This window comes from Nelusetta ayraudi, unplaced genomic scaffold, assembly GCF_046127955.1.
Source record: "Nelusetta ayraudi isolate G7.1 ecotype Tasmania unplaced genomic scaffold, CSIRO-AGI_Nayr_v1 ptg000048l, whole genome shotgun sequence".
Lineage (NCBI taxonomy): Eukaryota > Metazoa > Chordata > Actinopteri > Tetraodontiformes > Monacanthidae > Nelusetta > Nelusetta ayraudi.
In genome coordinates this window covers 17,978,535-17,998,171 of record NW_027466098.1, presented here as the reverse complement: position 1 = coordinate 17,998,171, position 19,637 = coordinate 17,978,535, and the positions used below count along the sequence as shown (strand labels likewise).

The 19,637-nt window shown below is 51.4% G+C and overlaps 1 protein-coding gene across 6 annotated transcripts; it reads left to right on the top strand.

The window, feature by feature from the left end:
- Window positions 1–635: 635 nt before the first annotated feature.
- On the top strand, window positions 636–17,311 carry fam131ab (family with sequence similarity 131 member Ab). Of its 6 annotated transcripts, none has more exons than XM_076035847.1 (6): window positions 636–695; window positions 817–882; window positions 9,701–9,794; window positions 9,920–10,102; window positions 14,680–14,811; window positions 16,199–17,311. In XM_076035847.1, exons 3-6 carry the CDS (start codon window positions 9,725–9,727, stop codon window positions 16,942–16,944), a joined length of 1,131 nt encoding a protein of 376 aa, XP_075891962.1. In that variant the 5' UTR covers window positions 636–695; window positions 817–882; window positions 9,701–9,724; the 3' UTR covers window positions 16,945–17,311. The 6 variants fall into 6 exon arrangements, with proteins under 6 accessions (XP_075891962.1, XP_075891959.1, XP_075891963.1 ...); XM_076035844.1 differs by having other exon boundaries at window positions 642–695; window positions 817–1,006; XM_076035848.1 differs by having other exon boundaries at window positions 642–882.
- The last annotated feature ends 2,326 nt before the right edge of the window (window positions 17,312–19,637 follow it).

The following is a 19,637-nucleotide window of genomic DNA, read 5'->3' as shown; positions in this document are numbered from 1 at the left end:
TTTTTTTTGTAAATTCTGTTTAACCACTTTTATCTCGCACGAGTGGATCACTAGCTCACATTCAAGCATCCCCGTGCCAACCCTGGGCTTTTATGCGTTTCGCGCGCTGACTCCTCCCCCTTCCTCATTCGTGCCGGGGCAAGGTGACACCAGCCAATCGCGCCTCGCTCCGCTCCTACCTTGCGCGAGGCGCTGGTGGAGGGTGGTGGGTGAGGGGATGGGCACCTTACAAGGAGGCGGAAACTAGTTGAGCCGTATATAAACCGGTTCCGGATTTGGGGATTTTTTTGAACTGGTTCGAACGTGTTGGTGCGTTTGAGCGTGTGGCGAGCGATACGAACTCAGGGGGGGGGAAGAGAGCGCGCGCGCAGAGGAGGGCACAGAGAGCGAGGTGGGTGGGTAGGGGGTGAAAGGTGGGAAAGTAACGTGTGTGTGCAGCAGAGTCAGCAGCCAGTCAGCCAACCAGCCAGCCAGCCAGCCGGAGGAGGAAACGACCCCATGCTGCCTCCTGTGTGCGTGGACTCGACCCTTCAACCGGTGACGCAGGACTTCACACTCGCTGATTCCTCCAAAAAGCAAGAAAAAAAGGGGGAGGGACAGTAAATCTTCTTTAAAACAACAACAACAACAACAACAACAACAACAACAATCACAACATTACTGCGCATGGATTTGAAGCACATACAAGACAAGAGGTGAGAAGAAAACGGCGTGACTGCTGCTGCTGTATATGGTGATGATGATGATGATGCTGATGATGCTGATGATGACTGCCCTTCCCTCCACCCTCGGCGTCACTCCGGCGGTCTGAGGCAGCGGCGCGCACCGGAACCCAGACGAGCCTTTTGTCGATGAGGAGAGCAGCGACGGCAAATCAGTGAGGTACCGCAGCCCAACAGATACATCGGCTTTTTCTTTTTATTTCTTAAAAAAAAATTTTTTTTTAAGAAAAAGGCTCTACATGCTGCTGCGAATATGGGCTGTATCAGTTCCAAAGCGCCAGTTGGTAAGAGGTGTTTTCATCCGCTCTCCTTTAGTAGCACGCTGCAGGAGCCCCGCGCTTCCTCGCATTTGTTTTCCTCCTTCCTCCCTGCCTTCCTTTCATTTTCATCGCTGCAGCCTCTGCGCCAGGCTGAGGCTGGACGCGGATGTGCTTGTAGTTTGCACAGCAGCATGCGCACCACACGTACAAGCGCACCATGCAGCTAGAGATGTTGTTGGACGTGTGTGTGTGTGTGTGTGTGTGTGTGTGTGTGTGTGTGAGACACACATCCTCCTCTTGCATGCGGTACCCACAGGTTACATCTCTCGGCGTTGTTGGGCTCGAGGCGCTGTATCTGCAGCCGAAACATCGCGATGCTACGACAGTTGCAAGGAGGTTTTGTGTGTGTGTGTGTGTGTGTGTGTGTGTGTGTGTGTGTGTGTGTGTGTGTGTGTCTGTCTGTCTCTCTCTCTCTCTCTCTCTGTGTGAGAGAGAGACTATGTGTGTGTGTGAAGAGGAGCGGGGAAGACGGGAGGTTGGTTGACATCACTGATGCGCTACTGAACGCACGCGCCCCCGATTTTTTTTTCTTTCTCCCTTTGGCACCGGAAGACTCCACATCCAGGCACGATGGTTCTGACCGCGCTGACCCAGTTCAGTTGCAAGGTATGAAACCGGTCCCGTCGCTCCCGTCCCGTCGTCTCCTCCCGTTTGCGTGAGACTCAGGTACGGCGCGCCGCGTTAATTGCGTAGCGATCATCCGAGGGCTTGAACGTCGCCGTGATTTGAGAGAGTAAAAAAAGAAAAGAAAAGAAAAGAAAAGAAGAGTAATGAAAGGAGGGGGGGGGGGGGGGCGTCGATCGCTGCTCGCCTTGGCTTCACCTCTCTGTTCTCGTCGACGCTCTCGCTCGCGCACGCGGACGCGCACGTAAGCCTGTTGCCAGGACACAGCACAGCCTCAGCGAAGCCCTTCGTTTGTTTGTTTACACCTTAGGTTGTTTTTTTTTTTTGTTTTTTTTGCGCGCGCGCGCGTTTCCAACATCCGCAGTAAATCAAGGATGCCCCACATCCGTCCACTCATCCATCCATCCATCCATCCATCCGCTCCGTCGCGCAACCTTTCACACGCGCGCGCGCGGCCACCGGAACAGCTCCGCAGCCCCCTCCAAGGAAAGGCGGCGATTTAGCCTGTCTGCCGTTTATGTAATCTGTCGCCCCGGTCAACTTCACGCCTCGTGCCCCCCCCTCCCAAGTGAGGAAGGACGTGGCCCCCTGACACCGTGAATCCCGCGTAAACGCGGCCGTTCGCCTCCATAGCCCGCGCATTCATCACAGGTGGGCATGTGTGTGTATGTGCGTGTGCGGTGGGTCAGCAGCATCAGCAGCAGCAGCAGCCACCTGTTCGACTCCCTCTCTTACATCAGGTGTTTGTGTGTGTGTGTGTTCGTGTGTGCGCGCGTGCGTGTATGGCATCACTACAGCGCTGGTCTTGACCTAATTGTGCAGCTTCACTCATAAATCGGAGGCAGAGAGGAAAACAGACGCAAGGTTGAGCTCTCCCTGTCTGCAGTTTCCACGACAACCAGACCCCGAGTGTGTGTGTGTGTGTGTGTGTGTGTGTGTGTGTGTGTGTGTGAGAGAGAGAGAGAGAGAGAGAGAGAGAGAGAGAGAGAGAGAGACCAGTGTGCATTTTGCCTTCGAAAATAACAGCAGCATTAAATGAAGGCAATAAACGAAGAACTCCAATTTTCTCTTGCTTTGAGGTGGGAAGAAGCTCCGGCGCGGTTTGGAGAGGCGCAGCAGAGATCACAATCAGGGGAGAGAGATTAATTAAGATAAAAAGGCGTCGAGCAAATGAACAAATTAGCGCAGATGGAGGGCGACCGCGGGGCTGCTGCTGCCGCAATTCTTCTGTCTGCTCCTTCCGCAGCAACCAGGCGGGCAAAGTTTAATGGAGCCCGACGTGTCCGCGCGTGCGTTTTGGCCAGCGAATGCAACACGGTGTCGGCCCGCCGTTATCCCCCCATTTGATGCTTTAAATGTCCCACATTGTGCTAATTGACTGGACTGCTTCCTCTCAATAGTAGGTTTTGTTTTTCTCGTCACCAAACGCTCCACGAAACAGAAAAGTCCTTTCGTCCTTTACTTTTCTCTGTCTTGATCCGCTTCTCACAATGTGTGTACCTGGACTGAGCTCTTTGTGACATCACAGAGGGCCCAGCTTGACACAATCCCCTGTGTATCCGCCTTCCTTTTTGTTCCCGCCCAGGACATGTAGAGGGTCCCAGCGAAGCGTCAGTTATAACATGAGCTGAGATTTAGAAATTTTGCAGCACGCCGCAAACAGAGGGCCAATTCTGAATCGTGATTCAGAAAAGTTTTTTTTTTCCTCTTTTCAAGATATTGAGACAATTGTTGGCGGCTCGGCTTTAAGTTCAGCGTGAAAATGATGCTCTGAAATCAGGTGTAACAACCGCGAGATCGGTGCCTCCGCTTCCGCCAGCTGAAATGTGAGCGTCTCCTCTCTTGCATGTGGCTGAACTGCCTGCACAAAAAAAAAAAAAACGCCCGCCGGGCGGTGGGGTTCGTCCCGCTCGGTGCACACCGGGCTCAGATGACACATGCTGGACGCTGTCCCAACACGAACCATGTGCACGTCTCTCACTCCTTCCCACAATCGCCCCATTGAGCGAGGTGGCCTAGATTCGGCAACACAATACAGCCGGCGGGGGGGCCCACCTGATCGCATCACACCCAATTAAACGGCACATATTGAATTCTGCCGGTGGGCAACCCGAGCCGGCCGTGCTAAACGATAGGCCTTTGACCCGGCGGGGGTGACTGATCGCTCCCTAATGTTGGCCCTGGCGTCGGAGACGGACGCCGGCGGCTAATGGAGTGATTCGCCCGTATCTCTCTCTCTCTCTCTCTCTCTCTCTCTCTCTCTCTCTCTCTCTCTCTCTCTAACACACACACAGACACACACACACACACACAGGAGAGACACGCACACGGCGTAACCGGAAACGTCTCCCCCGAGCTGCCAGGCCTTGAAAGAGGAGCCAGGTAGCGACATTTAGAGGGTTCGTCTCTTTGTCTTGTTTTCGAGATTCTCATTCGCAGGGTGGTGAGAGCCGAGGGGACGGGAGCTGTCCAGGTGCTGAACTTGGGGGATTTAGGGTCGTGGAAGAGACAGAACAGCCGCTGCGTGCTCAGTTGTGTCGATGGCGTGGTCTGCAGACAATCAGCGTTGAAAGATCCTGTGCAAAAGAATTTCAGAAGTGTCTGAGAATCCACAGCGCCATCAAGGCGCGATGCATTCGACTGTTTCCCCGTCGTACCAGCTGCTAGAGAGAATGGAGCTGCATGACATGACGCGGCATGGCTTCGCTCTGAGGCGCATGCGAGTGCGACGCTTCATGCGCCGCTGCAACATGCGGAGTCTGCAGAGCGCGCTGCAGCGCCGAGCACCAGACCTCCTCCATATAAAAAGAAGGGTGGAGCGTATTCCGACTGCAAGCACTCTCCTGGTGTGCGTGGCGACAGGAATCTTGAACAATCATAGTGTTTTGTTTTTTTTCAAACCAAAATGTCTTTGAAAGCTTTTTGCACCAAAGGTCAAAGCCAAAAACCCTCCTTTTTGTATCCGCATTATGTTTTTGACAATGAGGTACTGACTTGTGCTTCACCTGCTCGGCCCTATGCTCTATGGACACTTAACCTGTTTCTCAGCCGTGCAGGTGTTATGAAATGCTCATTGAGGATGGATTGCTGCCATTAGGGGCATGGGTCTGCATGACGACTGCATCTCTGGCCACAAAGACAGAATGAAAAATAAGGACGAGCTGAAGATAGCGTAGCCTTTTCAAATGAATCTGATGCTTAGTTTGTTATCTTGTTTTTTTTTTTTTTTTTTTTTTACAAATTCACATTTTCTTGCTGTGTGCTGGAGCGACCAGTGTCCAGTGACCAGGGTGTACCTGCTGATTGGCCTGCTACTATCTTCACGTGGGTCTCTCCCTCCTGACAGTGGCGGTCGATGGTTCGTTGCGCGTGGACTGGAGTGTGGCGAGCTCCCTGTCTGACCTCGCACTTTTGGGGAGCACGCGGACCAGCTTGGCACGCAGACTGATTCTGACTGCACCTTTGGGCGCACTGGACTTCAGCGAGGTGCCCTTAACAGTATATATATATACAAAAATATATACACATTTAAAAAAAAAAAATATCATCTTGATCAAACCTTTTTGTTCTACTCATCCCCACTAACACATCATTGCTGTGCTTTAGGCCAATTTATTATTAAAATGAGGCCGGTTTATATTTCAAAGTGCCTTTTTTTTTTTAGGTTTAATGATGCTTCTAAGTAAGCAAATGGTGCATTAAGCAAACTTCATTTATACGCCGTACTCCTCCAAAAAGAGGAAAATGGAGGTCCTAAATTGCCAGTTAAACATTTATGGGGCTGCATTACCTCCAAGAAGTTACATTTGCATTAAGTGAGCCACCAGTGGCCATTTCTTCACATGAAACGCTGCAAGCAGCCTGGTGTAATAGGCCCTCTAACCTGATCAGACGCCGACCAGAGACGCCTAATCAAAGATGACAGTCTCAGTAATTAACCACATGAAGCAGAAAATGATTTTCTCAACCCCCTTGGTTTAATGATTACATTTTAAATTGTGCCCTTCTCGAACCTCAGTGTGTGAGTCGTCCACAAGTTCCTCCTCCAGTTCTTTGTTTTCATCAGTTTCAACCAGACGAATCGGATCGTTTGCAAAGTTGCAACGAGTCGGTTGCCAAACAGCTGGGGTCTGATGGTGCTGCTCAGCTGTTGCACGTGCGGTCGGATCCTGTGGTTTTGTGACTCTTCTGAAAAAGCTCAAAAGCCGCAAGAGGGGGGAAAAAAACACTCTTGTCTTCACTGGATGCATTTCAGTCAGCGGCCGATAAATTGCAGGTTGGCTTTGACGGACAGGAATGTCTTCTTCCCTTGTCGCGATGAATTAAATATCAGGCTGTAGAATCACTCTGCAGGGGGGAACTCTCTGGCCTCTACATCCCGTACCTTCATCCGGAGCACTTCCTGTCCATATTTGGTCCTACGCTCGCTGTGATGCACTTGGCGATAATGAGCGCGATGATGATAACGGCAGCGGGGGTGATGAATCCACCTTGGCTGTTTTATTCATCAGCGCGCCGCACGCCATCTGGGCGTGGATCCGACGTGTCGCAGCGAGGCAGCCGGCCGATGATTAGCGGCGCCAGAACGATGTTTCTGTTACGTGACACAGCCGGCCCAGTCTGCGGGCTGCAGATGTTTGTGTATTGTTTGTGTGTCGTGGACACAGGAAGGTCTCAGTGGTTTTCGGTTGATATTAGCAGTTTAAAGCAGGACTATGGGGTTTTTCTACCTTGAAATGATCAATCATCAAAATCATTTTTTATTATGATTCATTTCCCTTTAACAAAGAGAAAGTCCCGCCTGCAGCTGCCACAGCGCCTCCAAGTGGCCTGGTGTAGGACTTAATAACTGAAGTTGCCTGCCCGGCACTCGACAGTCTCCATACCTCAGTTTACCTCTCTTCTCTTTTGCTGCTGTCTGTTTTAATCTTACACACAGCCATTTGGAGGCGCTGTCACAATTACAGGGCTGCTTTTCTCTTTCAGAATCCAAGAAGTCAACCTATGGTGGAAAACATTATGAAACAACCATATAAGGTGGAAAAAACCCCACACAGCGTACTGCTTTAAATACGGACAAACACATTTTTTAATCCCGATACCTCTTTATTTTTTATTTGCTATTATATGTTGTCTGTTATCAGACGTTTTTTTTTTTTTCAAAGACCCCCTCATCCTTTGGTGCCAGTGTAAACGGATGCTCTCTGGCACATGCAGACTCACGTTGCTGGGACTCATTTATTCGCGCTACTGTAGCGGCCGAGCGTACATGTGGCATGCGTAGTGAATCAGGTGCGCGCTGGGAGGAAGCGCTCCATGGTGACCGGTTGCCATAGAAATGTTCCCATTGTGGAAAAGTTGAGGGCTCAGGGAGAGGAAGGCGGCGGGAAAAAAAGGAGATGGGTGAGCAACCTCAGGCTGGCGAGTCACAGGTGGAAATAGTGTAAATTGTCATGGTTCATTATCATTATTATTATTATTTACAACGTTCATGTCCGTGAAAAAAATGAAACACAGGAAAATCAAAAAATACATTGACAGTTTAATGTAAGCTCACACACAATGAGACGTACGCGACCACACCTCCGCACTGGCATCTCGCTTCTTCTACGATTGAGTTTTTGAGCAGAATGAAATCTTTTGGCATTAAAATATTTGCAACCGTGCAAATGTGGGCTGCTCCGCTCCAAACGTGAAGCTGATAGTGTTTCACATCGTCTGAGCCGCTGCCCAGTGTGCCGGCGTGAGCGAGGAGGCGAAGACGAGGCGTGCGACCGGATTTCAAAGCAGAGCAGGTGTTCCAGAATTTGCACTGTAATCCCGGTGTTGGATGTTCCGTCGGCCCACAAACTTGACACACTTGCCTTTTGCCAAATTGTGTTTGTGTACCAAAAAAAAACAACCAAACAAACAAACAACCACAACATCCGCGCCGCTGTGGGACGAGCCGCCGGGAACCAAAGCAACGCAATCAAATTTGGTGGCGGGATGAGAGCGAGAGAGTTTGTGAGACCCCCCCCCTCCCCCTCCCCCCCCGAAGGGCGTAAAATCCTCCCACGCAGCGCCGAGATGATTTCTCGGGGCAACAATTTGCAGACAAACACAACGTATTCAGATGTGGCGCTGTGCGCTATTCGCCCCCCCCCCCCCGACATCAGATTTTTAATTTAAAGAGCGACCGCCGCAATATATCTTTCTAACCCTCCTCGAGGGTGTGTGTCACATTATCTCCAGATTATCCTCCCTCTGATCTGTGAGCTGCTCTGCGGCACAAGAGGATTATCACGCCTCGCGGCAGCGGCGGCTGATACCATCGCAGGCTGGCGCCCCCCCCCACCTCACCACCACAGCCCCGCCCCCTCCCACCCTCACGCCGCCGCCGCCGCCATGCTGGGCCCTTCTCACACATGATTTAGCTGTTTGCTGAATTCTGTTGCCATTAAGTGGATTTGATAGGACGAGGCTTTTGGGAGGCTTTGGCTGTGCCGTTCTGGGGGTTCCGCTCATTGATTTACGGAGAAACTCGCCGGTGCAGCTCCACCGGGTGAAGGAAGGACCGCACGCTGCACCTGCAGCGAGGCGTTTCGCCTTCCGTCAGGTCCGGTTTGGTCTGGCTGGATCTGGGAGAAGGAGGAGAGAAATTTTAGTTTTTTGTTTTTTCGTCAATGTTGCCGAGTCGCAGGCAGAAACAATCAGCGCGGCAGATCTTCTTTGTTCCGTGTGACAGAAAGAAAATTTGCTGCTCCGCTGTATGGCACTGGCACAACTTCTTCTCCTCCTTCTTCTTTGTTTTGTTCTGCCATTTTTTTCGAAGAGGGTAATTGCAAACGAATGGAAAAGACAGCAAAGTCGACAACTCATCACACAAAAGCCCTAGCCGGATGGTAGGGGGCGCTAAATCTACGTTACAAGGCTATTTAGGCAATTTCTGCAAACTTCTGTTGCAACCCTGAGGCCTCTGTCACCTGATCAGGTGACTTTTCCACACTCCGAGTCTGTTCAATCCGCTTTAATTAACACGATGGTGTGTCTCATGAAACCTCTGCAGATTTCAACAGTCTTGAGTACGAGCGAAAATCCCATCGTTAAGGTAAAAATAAGTCATTGTGTCGACTCACAAACTTGCACTCAGAGGCTTCAACTCAAAAAGGTCGAGTGATCCGAGGAGTCGCCGTGTGTCTCTTGTAATTGTGGTTAAACAGCGGGTGAGACTCAGGGTCGCAGGGGAGCGGTGACACCTGCCGAGATTCACAGACTCGGAACCCTAAAAAAAAACAAACAAAACAAGCAGCAACCTCATTAAACCTCGCAGCCGCTGACCCGTGCTTCTGCGAAACAACCCGATAGCTACGGCAGAGAGCGGGTGGCCTTTCCAGTCCACCGGCGGCCGTTTCTCCCACGTGAGGACGGGCTATAAACAGAGCGAGCGCACAAAAGAAGCTGTCAACACCCGATACCTCCCCGGCGGTTGGACTTTACGCTGCAGACGGATTCGACGGAGGACTGAGGACGGAGGGGGGGGGGGAGGCTTCTGTCTGCTTCTGTTAACTCGTGGCGGGGGGACGTGACCTATCCGGCTGTCTGAACACGGGGGGGGGGGGGATTGACAGCGGGCCTCCCCTCACGATCCCCTCCTCGAAATGCTAACGTCACGGGACGGAGCCGAAACCTCGTGACGAGAACAATCCCAGACGGCGGCGCACGTTTCGCGCGCTCGTCGTGGATTATTTAGAACGCCGACGGTGGCCTAATTTCTTTCTGAGCATCCGCACCCGGCGCGTGGGAGGCGGCGTTCAAAATTTTTGCTGTGTAAGAAAAAAAAAAAAAAAAGAGAGAGAAAGAAAGAAAGAAAGAAAGAAAGGAAGAAATCCCTTCGCCTTGCGAGGCCTTGAAGTTCGGTGAAGTGGCTGAAGGAGGAAAAAAAAAAGGAGACGACGGGTTTTCCTGTGAGTCATCGCAGGAGGAGGAGCTCAGCTGCTCGAGCAAACTCACAGTATTCCTCTCTCTCTCTCTCTCTCTCTCTCCTTCCTCCAGGTGAATGTTGACGACACTGTTGAAATGTTGCCGAAATCCAGAAGAGCTCTCACCATCCAGGAGATCGCCGCACTGGCGCGGTCCTCCCTGCACGGTCAGTTCAAGCAGGAATCTTCAAATCCTCAAAGACTGAAGAAGAAGAAGAAGGAGAAGAAGAAGAAGAAGAAGAAGAAGAAGAAGAGTGAGATGCTGAAGGTTGTTTTTTTTCCTTTTCTGCAGGTATTTCGCAGGTAGTGAAGGACCATGTGACCAAGCCCACGGCCATGGCCCAGGGCAGGGTGGCCCACCTGATAGAGTGGAAGGGCTGGTGCAAGCCCATCGATACGCCGGCGGCCCTGGAGTCGGACTTCAACTCGTACTCCGACCTCAGCGAGGGCGAGCAGGAGGCTCGCTTCGCCGCCGGTGAGTCTTCTTCCGCTGCCTCTGTTTGTTTTGAGCGACGCGAAAGACGGAGGGAGAGAGAGTAGAGCAGCGTGCTCGGCCGACCTCCTGTTTGTTTGTTTGTTTTGTTTTTGTCGGAGGGGCCACAGACCCTCCGACTGTGGTACGATGAAGATGTGACTCATATTGCGAAGGCCAAAGGAGGGAGAAAACACGCAGTAAATCATGTTCGACAACTGTGACCGCTCAGACAGGAACATTTCACCTAAGATTAAGCTAATTTTCACGCACATTGCAAAATCATCAACGAAACTGCATTTATTTAGAAAAAGCAGCAGGAGCAAGAAACTGTTGGATGTTGCTTATAGAAATAAACACACGCTAGAAACTCATCCAAGGTGGTTTGATCACCCACAAAGCTTCAGTTCTCGCAGGAAGTTGAAACTGTTGAAAATGTTTTGACGGAGGCCGTAAACAGAGGGCTAATTGTTCAGTTTTTTTTTATGGAGCTCCGCAGAGACTGTGGATAATGGCGTTGTTATGCTGCCCCGCTGCGGCTCCACCGGCATCTGAAGTTGTTAAAAACTCTTATTTTGAAGTTTGATTTTTGAAAAACAGGGTGCAGGGCGTCTCGCTGTCCAGCCAGGTCTGAATGAGACGTCGTCCTCCTCCACCCTCCCACCCTCTGCTCTTCTCTCTCTTCCTCTTCCTCCTTCATCTTCCCCCTCACCCGGCAGCTCCTCTCGTCTTCTTCTTTCATTCCCTCCTGCCTCGACCCTCCGCAGTCATTACCGCCTTCCTCCTGTATGCACGCCATCCCGGCCCTTTAATGTTCCCCTCTGCCCTCCGTCTCTTTCATCTACGCCGTTTCTTCTTCTTCTTCTTCTTCTTCTTCTTCTTCTTCCCCTTCTACTCCTTTGTCTTTTCCTCCTGCCTGCTCCCTCCCATCCCTTCGCTCCCTGCAATGCAGACACACTCTCAAGGTTAATTTGCACAGTAAGGTTTCGCTCCTGGGTAGTGCAACCGTGACTGGGCAATTTTTCCTCCCTGCCTCATGTTGTTCCCCTCTCGTTCCTCCGAGTCTGAACCACATGCATGACTTATCGCCCGGCGTTGCGAACTTTGCTATCCAGCAACAGTGATGAATCGAAGGCTGAGCTGCTCTTTGAAGCGTTTTTCGGTCTGGATATGGGATGCACTTAGTAACAAGGGGTGCTACTTTTAAAGGTCCAGATGAGACCAGGTCCCTTTTGATGTACGCAACCTTTGTTTTTTTTGTTTGTTTTTTTTGGCGTTTCTCGACATGGTTTGATAGTTTGCACATCAGTTGTTTCCCAGATGGGTTTCTAACTGTTATGCTTTCCCTGCAAACTCTTTTTAATGTGGACGTTGATGAGTCTATGCGTTCAGCAGGAGGACTAGGCTGCAGCTAGTGTTGGTGTAGTGCTAGCTTAACTAACTAACTACCTACCGCTAAAGAAGCCATCAATAAGTTTCCTTCCATCGAGAGGTCCATCCGTCCGTCCATCCATCCATCCGTCCATTCTATCTTTTATCTCACTTTCTCTTAGCTGTCCTTGTCTGTTCAGTTAAAATGCTAAATTGTGCAGAGTTGCACGTATCCCACATATTCTCTGTTACCTTTGTCTGGCAGCAGAACAGTGCTTGCCGAGAACCTTTGTGGAGATGCAGACGTGCCTTGCTTTATCACTGTCACGACTGGGCCCGGACCCGAACCCAACCGCATGACTCAGAGACTCAGAGTTCAACTTCACAAGTTCTTTAATCACAAAGTACAAATGAAAATCACTCTCATAGAGGACGACGTGTTTAAATTAGAATAATAACCACAAATCATTGGCAGGGAGCAAAACTCAGGAGAGTCAAAGAATAAAAGATCACTCATGATCCAAAGTTACAAATATAGACCATGGCAATGAAGCATAACAAGGTAGCAATCCTGACTTGACTTGGCCTGAAGCCGTAGCTGTTTCTCCCACATGGAAGCCAGCGTGAGCTGGCACAAGACAAAAAAAAAAAATAGAAGGAAAAAAAACAACGACAACACACGACACACTCACAAACGCACACGCAAGGTGCAGGTGGAAGCAGTCAGGGCAGGTGAGGACGCTGCTCACGCCGGTTGGGAACACGCATTCTAAATTGTCTTAGTCATGACGTAGGAATAAACAAATGCAAGGTGTGCATGGATTTATGCCATTCAGATTTTTGTCACGTAATGTTAAGAAAGTCACCCTCTGCTTCAGCACCGCTCGCGTCCTGTCACCCCGCCGTGGTCACTCTCTGCCCTCTCTGGCTGCCACTCGCTGCGTGAATGTCAGCGATCAGACCAGTGACCGCGTGGCGTGATCCTGTGCCAACGTGCCAGTAGCCAGCGCCGTGTTTCTGTGTGCGTTGAGCCCATGTACACAATGTAACGCAACACGGCAGAGCAGACGCTGTTTGTGTAACGCCCACACACACATACACACACACACACACACACACACACACACACACACGCACACACACATTTTGAAGCGAATCCTGCGGCCCGTGTCCACGGTGCGTGAAAGTGGCTGCCAGCGCAGAGAGCAGTTTCATGTCAGCGAGTGTGAATAGAAGAGACGAGAGCGTTAGCGCCCGTCGCCGGTGTGTTTGAGGACTGTTGTGTGTCGGAGTGGCGGCGCTCCAGCGTCTGCCGCAGGGATCAGTCTGTTTGGACGGCGACGGCGGCCGACAATCAGTAAATATTAAATATTGGAGGGAAAGTTTCGCCGCCGTGCCTGGCAAACTTCTCCAAAAGCTGCGGCACGCCAGACAGGTTGCTCCTCCTCCGTCACAACAAGTCCTGCAGTCGCTTGCGGAGGAAAATCTGCAAGGAATTAAATCACAGCGGCCGCAGTTTCCCTCAGCAGTGGATTTCTATGCTGACGATCCGCGCATTCGTTGAATGAAGAGTCTCAGGAGCAGAATGCCGATTTTAACTTTAGTTTGCAAACATAACATCGCTCTCAACATGCTCCCAAAGTCGATCGATTTGGGTTTGAAGATGAAATTGGTTTGGCAGTGGGCTGCAAACAGAGGGCTAAATACGCTGCGTTCTTGGATAAATCCAGAGAGATCTCAGTTGTTAGTAGTTCTGTCCTGGAACCTTTGTCAACATGTCGTAACGCACAACAATATTTCTGTTTCGATTCACGTGTCATTGTCTAAGCCTCAGGTGTGAGTGTGTGACAGGTAGAAAGAACAGACAAACAAGCAATTTAGTCAATTTTCAGGCTTTTATTTTTGGCCGTTTGCACGTAACGTACCAAGAGTTGCATTGTGCCTTTCACACTAAGACCGGTGACTCTGTGTTATTATGTCAGATAGCCAGCAGTTTGATACAGGACGTGACACGCGTTCCCTCCTGACTCCACTTGGGTGTTTATTCATCTCTATTTCCGTGCGGCACGGAAGGCCGTTGGCGGCGCATTCAGACGAGGTTCATTTTCCTCTGAGTTTGAAAAGGCCTTTTGCAGAGGAGAACCGGAGAGCGGCGTCTGTCGGAGGTGGGGCTCGTCTTCAGAAGGAGAGTTCAGGGCCCGGCTACAGTGGAGGATGAATGAGACCATCGATCTCTCGCTCTGCGGGGAGACGGCGCATGAATACCGAGCATTGACCGGCGAGACTGGCAGAGATGGAAATCAGGATGAGAAGCGAGGGGCGAGGCTGAGGGATTGCACGGGAGGGTGGAGGTCGGGTGGTGGTGGTGGTGGTGGTGGGGGCGGGGGTGGGTGCGGGGGAGGAGCTCAGGTGAGTCGATAAAGCGTTTCGCCGGACGACCGGAGGGAAGGCGTGACGCGGAGCGGAGAGACAGAGGGTGAAGATGAAAAGGGACGAATACCAAACAGATGGAGCGAGGAGGAGGAGGAGGAGGAGGAGGAGGAGGAGGAGGAGGAGGAGGAGGGTGGGCGGAGGTGGGGGAAGGGCAGAGAGAAGAAGAGACAGCGCAGGTCTGGGATTGGACGGCCACCGACGAAGATTGGAGGTGATTGGTCACTTGGACCTTTTGGAGCTTTTAGTGGTTTACATGCTGAGTCACCGACCGGACACACACACACACACACACACACACACACACACACACACACACTGATGTCCTTTTGTGGCCTCTTACGTCTGTGTGAGAGAGAGAGAGAGAGAGAGAGAGGGAGAGAGAGAGAGAGAGAGAGCAAGGTGTGTTCAGACTGTGTTCACAATGCAAAAGCAGTGTCGTCTTGGAATGTGGTGATTAATGATGATGGAGATATGTACAAAAACAAAAAGTACCGTTCAGGACCAATTGAGTCGACCTGATACATTCTCTAGGGGATGTGTCCCCAAGGTCCTATGTTCCCCAGGTTTCTAAGGGTCCACTTTGCCCTACAGGCCAAAGTTCAAAGAGTTGCCGTCGAGACTGTTTCCCCCCCAAAAATCTGTGTAAACGGCCCCTAACTCCGTCTAATCCAAAAACCAGCTGCAGCATACAGCCTTTTATTTTATCACCATGACAACCATTCTGCATCATCTGCATGTGTGTGTGTGTGTGTGTGTGTGTGTGTGTATGAACGCAGGCGTAGCGGAGCAGTTTGCCATCGCTGAGGCCAAGCTGAGGGCCTGGTCCTCAGTGGACGGCGACGAGTCCAACGATGACTCATACGACGAAGACTTTCTGCCTGCCAACGAGCCCACCACACAGAGCACAGGTACGACCCCCCCGCACGCACGCACGCACACACACACACACACACACACACACACACACACACACACAGTCACAGCACAGCCAAATCACATCTACACCCTTCCCCCTCCTCCCCCTCCTCCTCCTCCTCCTCCTCTGTGTCTTCCTCACCGTCCCACTGCCCCACTTTTCCTCCCCTCCCTCCTGACATCTTTTTTGTTCCTCATCGTAATTTGATATCCCTCCTGCAAGTTTAATATCATTCCCTCCGCTGCCCAGGCGCGCGTGTGCATCCACAAGAGTTTCCATCTTGATTACACTGAAACCAGCAGTCCTGCAGCAGCTGATAACATCCGGCTCGCCGGCTTCTTCCCCTCCGCACGCCCGCCTGCATGGTTCCACCCCCTGGTCCGAGGCCCAGTAATAGACCGGTCACATGTCGGCCCGCTCAGCACCCAGATTTCCCCACAAATCACAGCCGACAGCTTATTTTTCACCCAGCTTTGGTTTTGTTTTTCCGTGGCAAGCTTCGTCTCGCTGCGGCGTTTGACTCAACTCTTGCCAAAGTCAGAACAGGAACAAAAAAGGAAAACATTTTTTTTCAGCCACCCAGGAAAAGCCTTCAGTGCCATTTTCCTTCTTCTTTTATGATGAAAATATAAACCAGGCCTGGCGACGCTGCTGCCGCTGCTGCTGGTGCTGCAGCAGCAGCTGCAGCATTCGCTAATCTCTTCAGCCGCAGCTGAGCTCGCAGCCGCTTTCTGTATTTTATACTGGCGGTCTTCTTCTTCTGGGGGCTTTTAAATAGGCGGCTGTAGCAGCTGCTTCCGTCCTTTGCTCTCATCTAAAAGTAAGCTAAATGGTTGGAGCCACTTTAGAGGAAACGCAAGATTTCAGGTTCTGAATCAGATTCAGCTGCTTCACTCTGTGGTGTTTTCTCCTCTATATTTTGGGCCCAGTTCTAGTTCTCATTTTTTAGCCAGTCACCAGGGCTGTAGTGGTTAAAATCTACGACTGCAAAAATGGGACACTCCCCAAAAACACAACATTATAAGTCACCTTGACTGTAACATCACTGGAGATGAAACCTGTTTAGTTTGCTGCTTCCCATTTCAAAAACAGCACAAAAAGGAAAACCCCCAAATCCAACAATTTAAATTCACCTTTTTTTTTTTTTTTTTTTTTAAAAAGCACTTTGTGCATTAATTTTAGGCCTAAGAAACACTTTCCTATGACAGTGATGAATTATCTTTAGAGCCGAGCTGCATTGTTTTACGTCGCTCTCCTCGCTTCTCTCCCACATCATTTTTCATATTTGATGTCGCCCTGCAGCAAAATATCGCAGCTGCCTCTCGTGCCCCCCCCCCCCCCCCCCCTTTGCGCTCACTGTCTGTTTCCCCTCCCCGCAGACGTGCCGTCGTATCCTCCCTACTTGAAGGACCTGATCCACAGCCAGCTCTGCCAGCACCTGGGCCTGCGGGGGCCCTGCTGCGAGGGAGGCTGCGGCGGCGGCGGCGGCGGCAGTGGGGACGGGGGAGGCAGCGGCGAGCCCTCCCCCACGGCGGGCTCCCCGGACACCCTGTGCTCCAGCCTGTGCAGCCTGGACGAGCACCACCCGCTGCTGCGCGACCTGGGCGGCGGCGGCGGCGGCGGCGGCCTCCACAATCACCACCACCACCGTGGCGGCTGCGGCGGCCACGCCCACAGCAACGCCGCCGAGCTGGCCGCCAAGATCCTGTCGGCGCTGCAGGGAGGGGAGGAGCTGCTGCTGGCCCGCCTCCACCGGGCGGTGGGGCAGAGCGGAGGCGGGGACTGCGGCTTCCACAGCCTGGGAGGAGGAGGAGGAGGAAGCGGGGGCGGCGGCTGTGGCGGCAGCGGTGGGCGTGGCGTCCGGCCCTGCGGCGGTCAGGACTCTCCCTGCTACTCGGCGTCGTACTCGGAGACGTACCTGTCGCCCGGCGAGGACGACGACACGCCCTGCAAGGACTACGAGGGCTGCCGGGTGGAGGCGGAGGGCGGCGATGGCGAGTTCCCGCCCGACTGCGACCTGCGACGCCGGAGGGTCTCCGACGTGGCCTCGTCGGGCGTGGTGTCCCTGGACGAGGAGGACGAGGAGGAGGAGGAGGAGGAGGAGGAGGAGGCCGACAACCAGTGACTCTTCTCCTCTCGCTGACGACTTCCTCCTTCGCTCTGCGGCGCTCCCAGGCGCTCCAAAACCTTCCGCGCATGACGTTACGTTACTTTTCCCCTTTGACCGAAGCGTCCGTCTCTGCCTTACTGGTAGCGTTTCACGGCCCCGCCCACTCTCCCCTGCCCCCCTGCCCCCCTCCCCTCTACCGCCCCCATCTGGTTTCCTCTGAAGGCGTCCAAACAATCTTTCTTTTATTTTTTAACCGTGCGAAACCCCGGCGTGGTGACGCTTGGTGACCATTTTTAGTTTTTTGCTGCCACTTATTTTTTTTTCTCTCGAGGCGACGCCGCCGCCGCCACAACCCACAGACAGGAAGTCCCTGCCCCACCCCCCGCCCGATAACTCTGACTTATCTTTGCATGTGTTTTTTGCAAGTGCTGAAATCAATGGGCTGAAACGGTCTTGAGCACGGTTTGTAATCTCAGCTGTTCTGTATAACCCCGCCCCTTGACCCTCCCTTAACCCCGCCCACACCCCCGCCCACCCACCCTTCCTCCCTCCCTCCTCAAGCTCCTCCCCACCCTCCTCCTTTGCAAGAGACAACTTAGCATCCTTTTTGGGCATGGCTTGCTGGGTATGCCAAACTATTTAAAGCCTGTCACCACCAATTATGAGCAAATGCTGGAATGTCTTGACGGTGACAGGCCATAGTATGTATTTTAAACGTAAGAAAGAAAAAGAAGAAGACGACGAAGAAGAAGAAGAAACAAAGATTTGTCTCAGATTATATAACAGAAATGATATGCTTTTATCGTACTAGTTTTCTATCACTCAGACACGGTGGTCGTCCAGGCTGGATGGACTTTTTTTGCGGGGAGAAACGGAACTTTTGCTCGTCTTATTATTTAAAGAAAAAAAGAAATGGAAAAAAAAAAGGTTACACGACGACGGCGGCCACAATGACAGAATGTTCCTGAAGTGACCCTTTTTTTCCGTGGCGGTAGTTTAGCGGCAGGTGGCGCTGTGGACGATGGACGAGCTGCTTCTGTGAAAAGATGGGAGATTTTTCTATATTTTTGTATGCGTTGTCTTGCTTTGATCTCTTTGCCTAATGCGGCGTGCCCAGTGTATGTGGTTTTTCTGCACGAAGCTAACGTGGCTGTAGATTTTCTCTCCTTTTTCTTCGTTATCACTGTGTGATATAGTTCAATGGGAAAAACAAACAAACAAACAAAAAAAAAAAACCCTAACGATACAATGTGAACAAAATGATTTTTTTTTTTAATTTTTCCTTTCGAAAAGAGGATACTGTGATACGGTTTGTTATGGCCATAAGTCATGATCCTCATGAAGAGCTCTCTTTCGTCTGTTTCTTCGACTTTCTTTCTTTCCTTCCTTCGCTCTCTCATTTCTCCTGAGCCGCTTTCGCCTCTTACTCCGAACCTCCGCTTCTTTTTCTATGACATTTTCCAAACTGGCATGTTTGTGTGACTCATGCAGAAACTTGGCGTCGGCGTGAGAGGAGCCCTGCTGAGCTTCTCCCAGAGGGACTGTCATTCATACAACTCAGGAAATCCCATTGGACCAGAGCATGAATGCATCCCGCCTGCGCACATACCACCATTCATTCCTCATTCTGCGTGACAGTGTGTCTGTGTGCGTGTGTGTGTGTGTGTGTGTGTGTGTGTGTGTGTGTTTGGGCAAAGGCCGAGGGTGCGTCTTCGTTGTCGTCGTTTTCTACGAATAATTAAAGCACAGATTCCGAACCCACGCCCTTCTTCAGTGTCTGACTCAATCGATAAGCCTCAACGTGCGAGCCTGTGTGTACTCTCTTTTCGTTTTTTTTTTCCATGCAAACGTACGTGTGCGTGCATGTATTGTAAGATGTCAGCGAGCTCCTCGGGAGCTCGCGCCACATAGACAAAAAACAAAAAAAAAACCCAAACCCCAAAAAAAACAACGCAGCGATTCCCTTTAAAGCAGCGTCCGGTGTCACTGAGCTGGACTTCTAACCGGAGCTACGGGTCAAGAGTCGAGAGCTGGAAACATTTTAAAGATGCTATTTTTTAAAGCACGCAGGTCAAAGCAAGGTGTGACTTTTGCATTTAAAAAATACTCTACGTTAAACGGAGGAGTCCCGGTCAGGAGAGGAGAGTTGGACAAGACAGCGACAACTCAGGGGGAACCATCGAAGCTGTGCCTTTCATCCATCATCTCCGACCTCCTCTGGGTCCACATCCAGCCCTCCTCCCTCCTCTCTGCCTCCCAAATCATCAGCGCACGTCACCAGAATCACTTGACTGGCCGTGTGATCCTGCCTGTGTGTGTGTGTGTGTGTGTGTATGTGTGTTGTCCTGTTGCAGCTGCAGAGGTTGCAGCCAGCGATTGTCCTTCTGCTCGACATTAAAAGCCGGGCGACGCTGGGGAGACGAGGTCGTGGTGATGACAAAACACCTTCAAACATTTTATCACTCTTTCCACCACAGTGCATCAGCTCCGTCTGTCTGAGTGTCCTCCTCCCCCCAGGCTGCGTGTGTATGTGTGTGTGTGTGTGTGTGTGTGTGAGTGGAGAGTGAGAGAGGACACGGGCACCTCAGTGTGACGAGTTGGATTTCTGATAGCGATTTGTGCAAAACTGAAGTGATTATTGTTTTTTTTATAAAACACAATTGTGAAACAAATACTGGCGTTTTCCAGTGAGGGAGGTCATGTGACCC

What these genes read in the sequence shown, in the direction of transcription:
- fam131ab (XM_076035844.1), top strand. Translation starts at nt 667, where the DNA reads ATGGATTTGAAGCACATACAAGACAAGAG. An exon ending in AAGCACATACAAGACAAGAG is followed by an intron (nt 696 to 816) that starts GTGAGAAGAAAA and finishes GGTCTGAGGCAG; the next exon opens with CGGCGCGCACCGGAACCCAG. An exon ending in GGAGGCTCGCTTCGCCGCCG is followed by an intron (nt 10,103 to 14,679) that starts GTGAGTCTTCTT and finishes GTATGAACGCAG; the next exon opens with GCGTAGCGGAGCAGTTTGCC.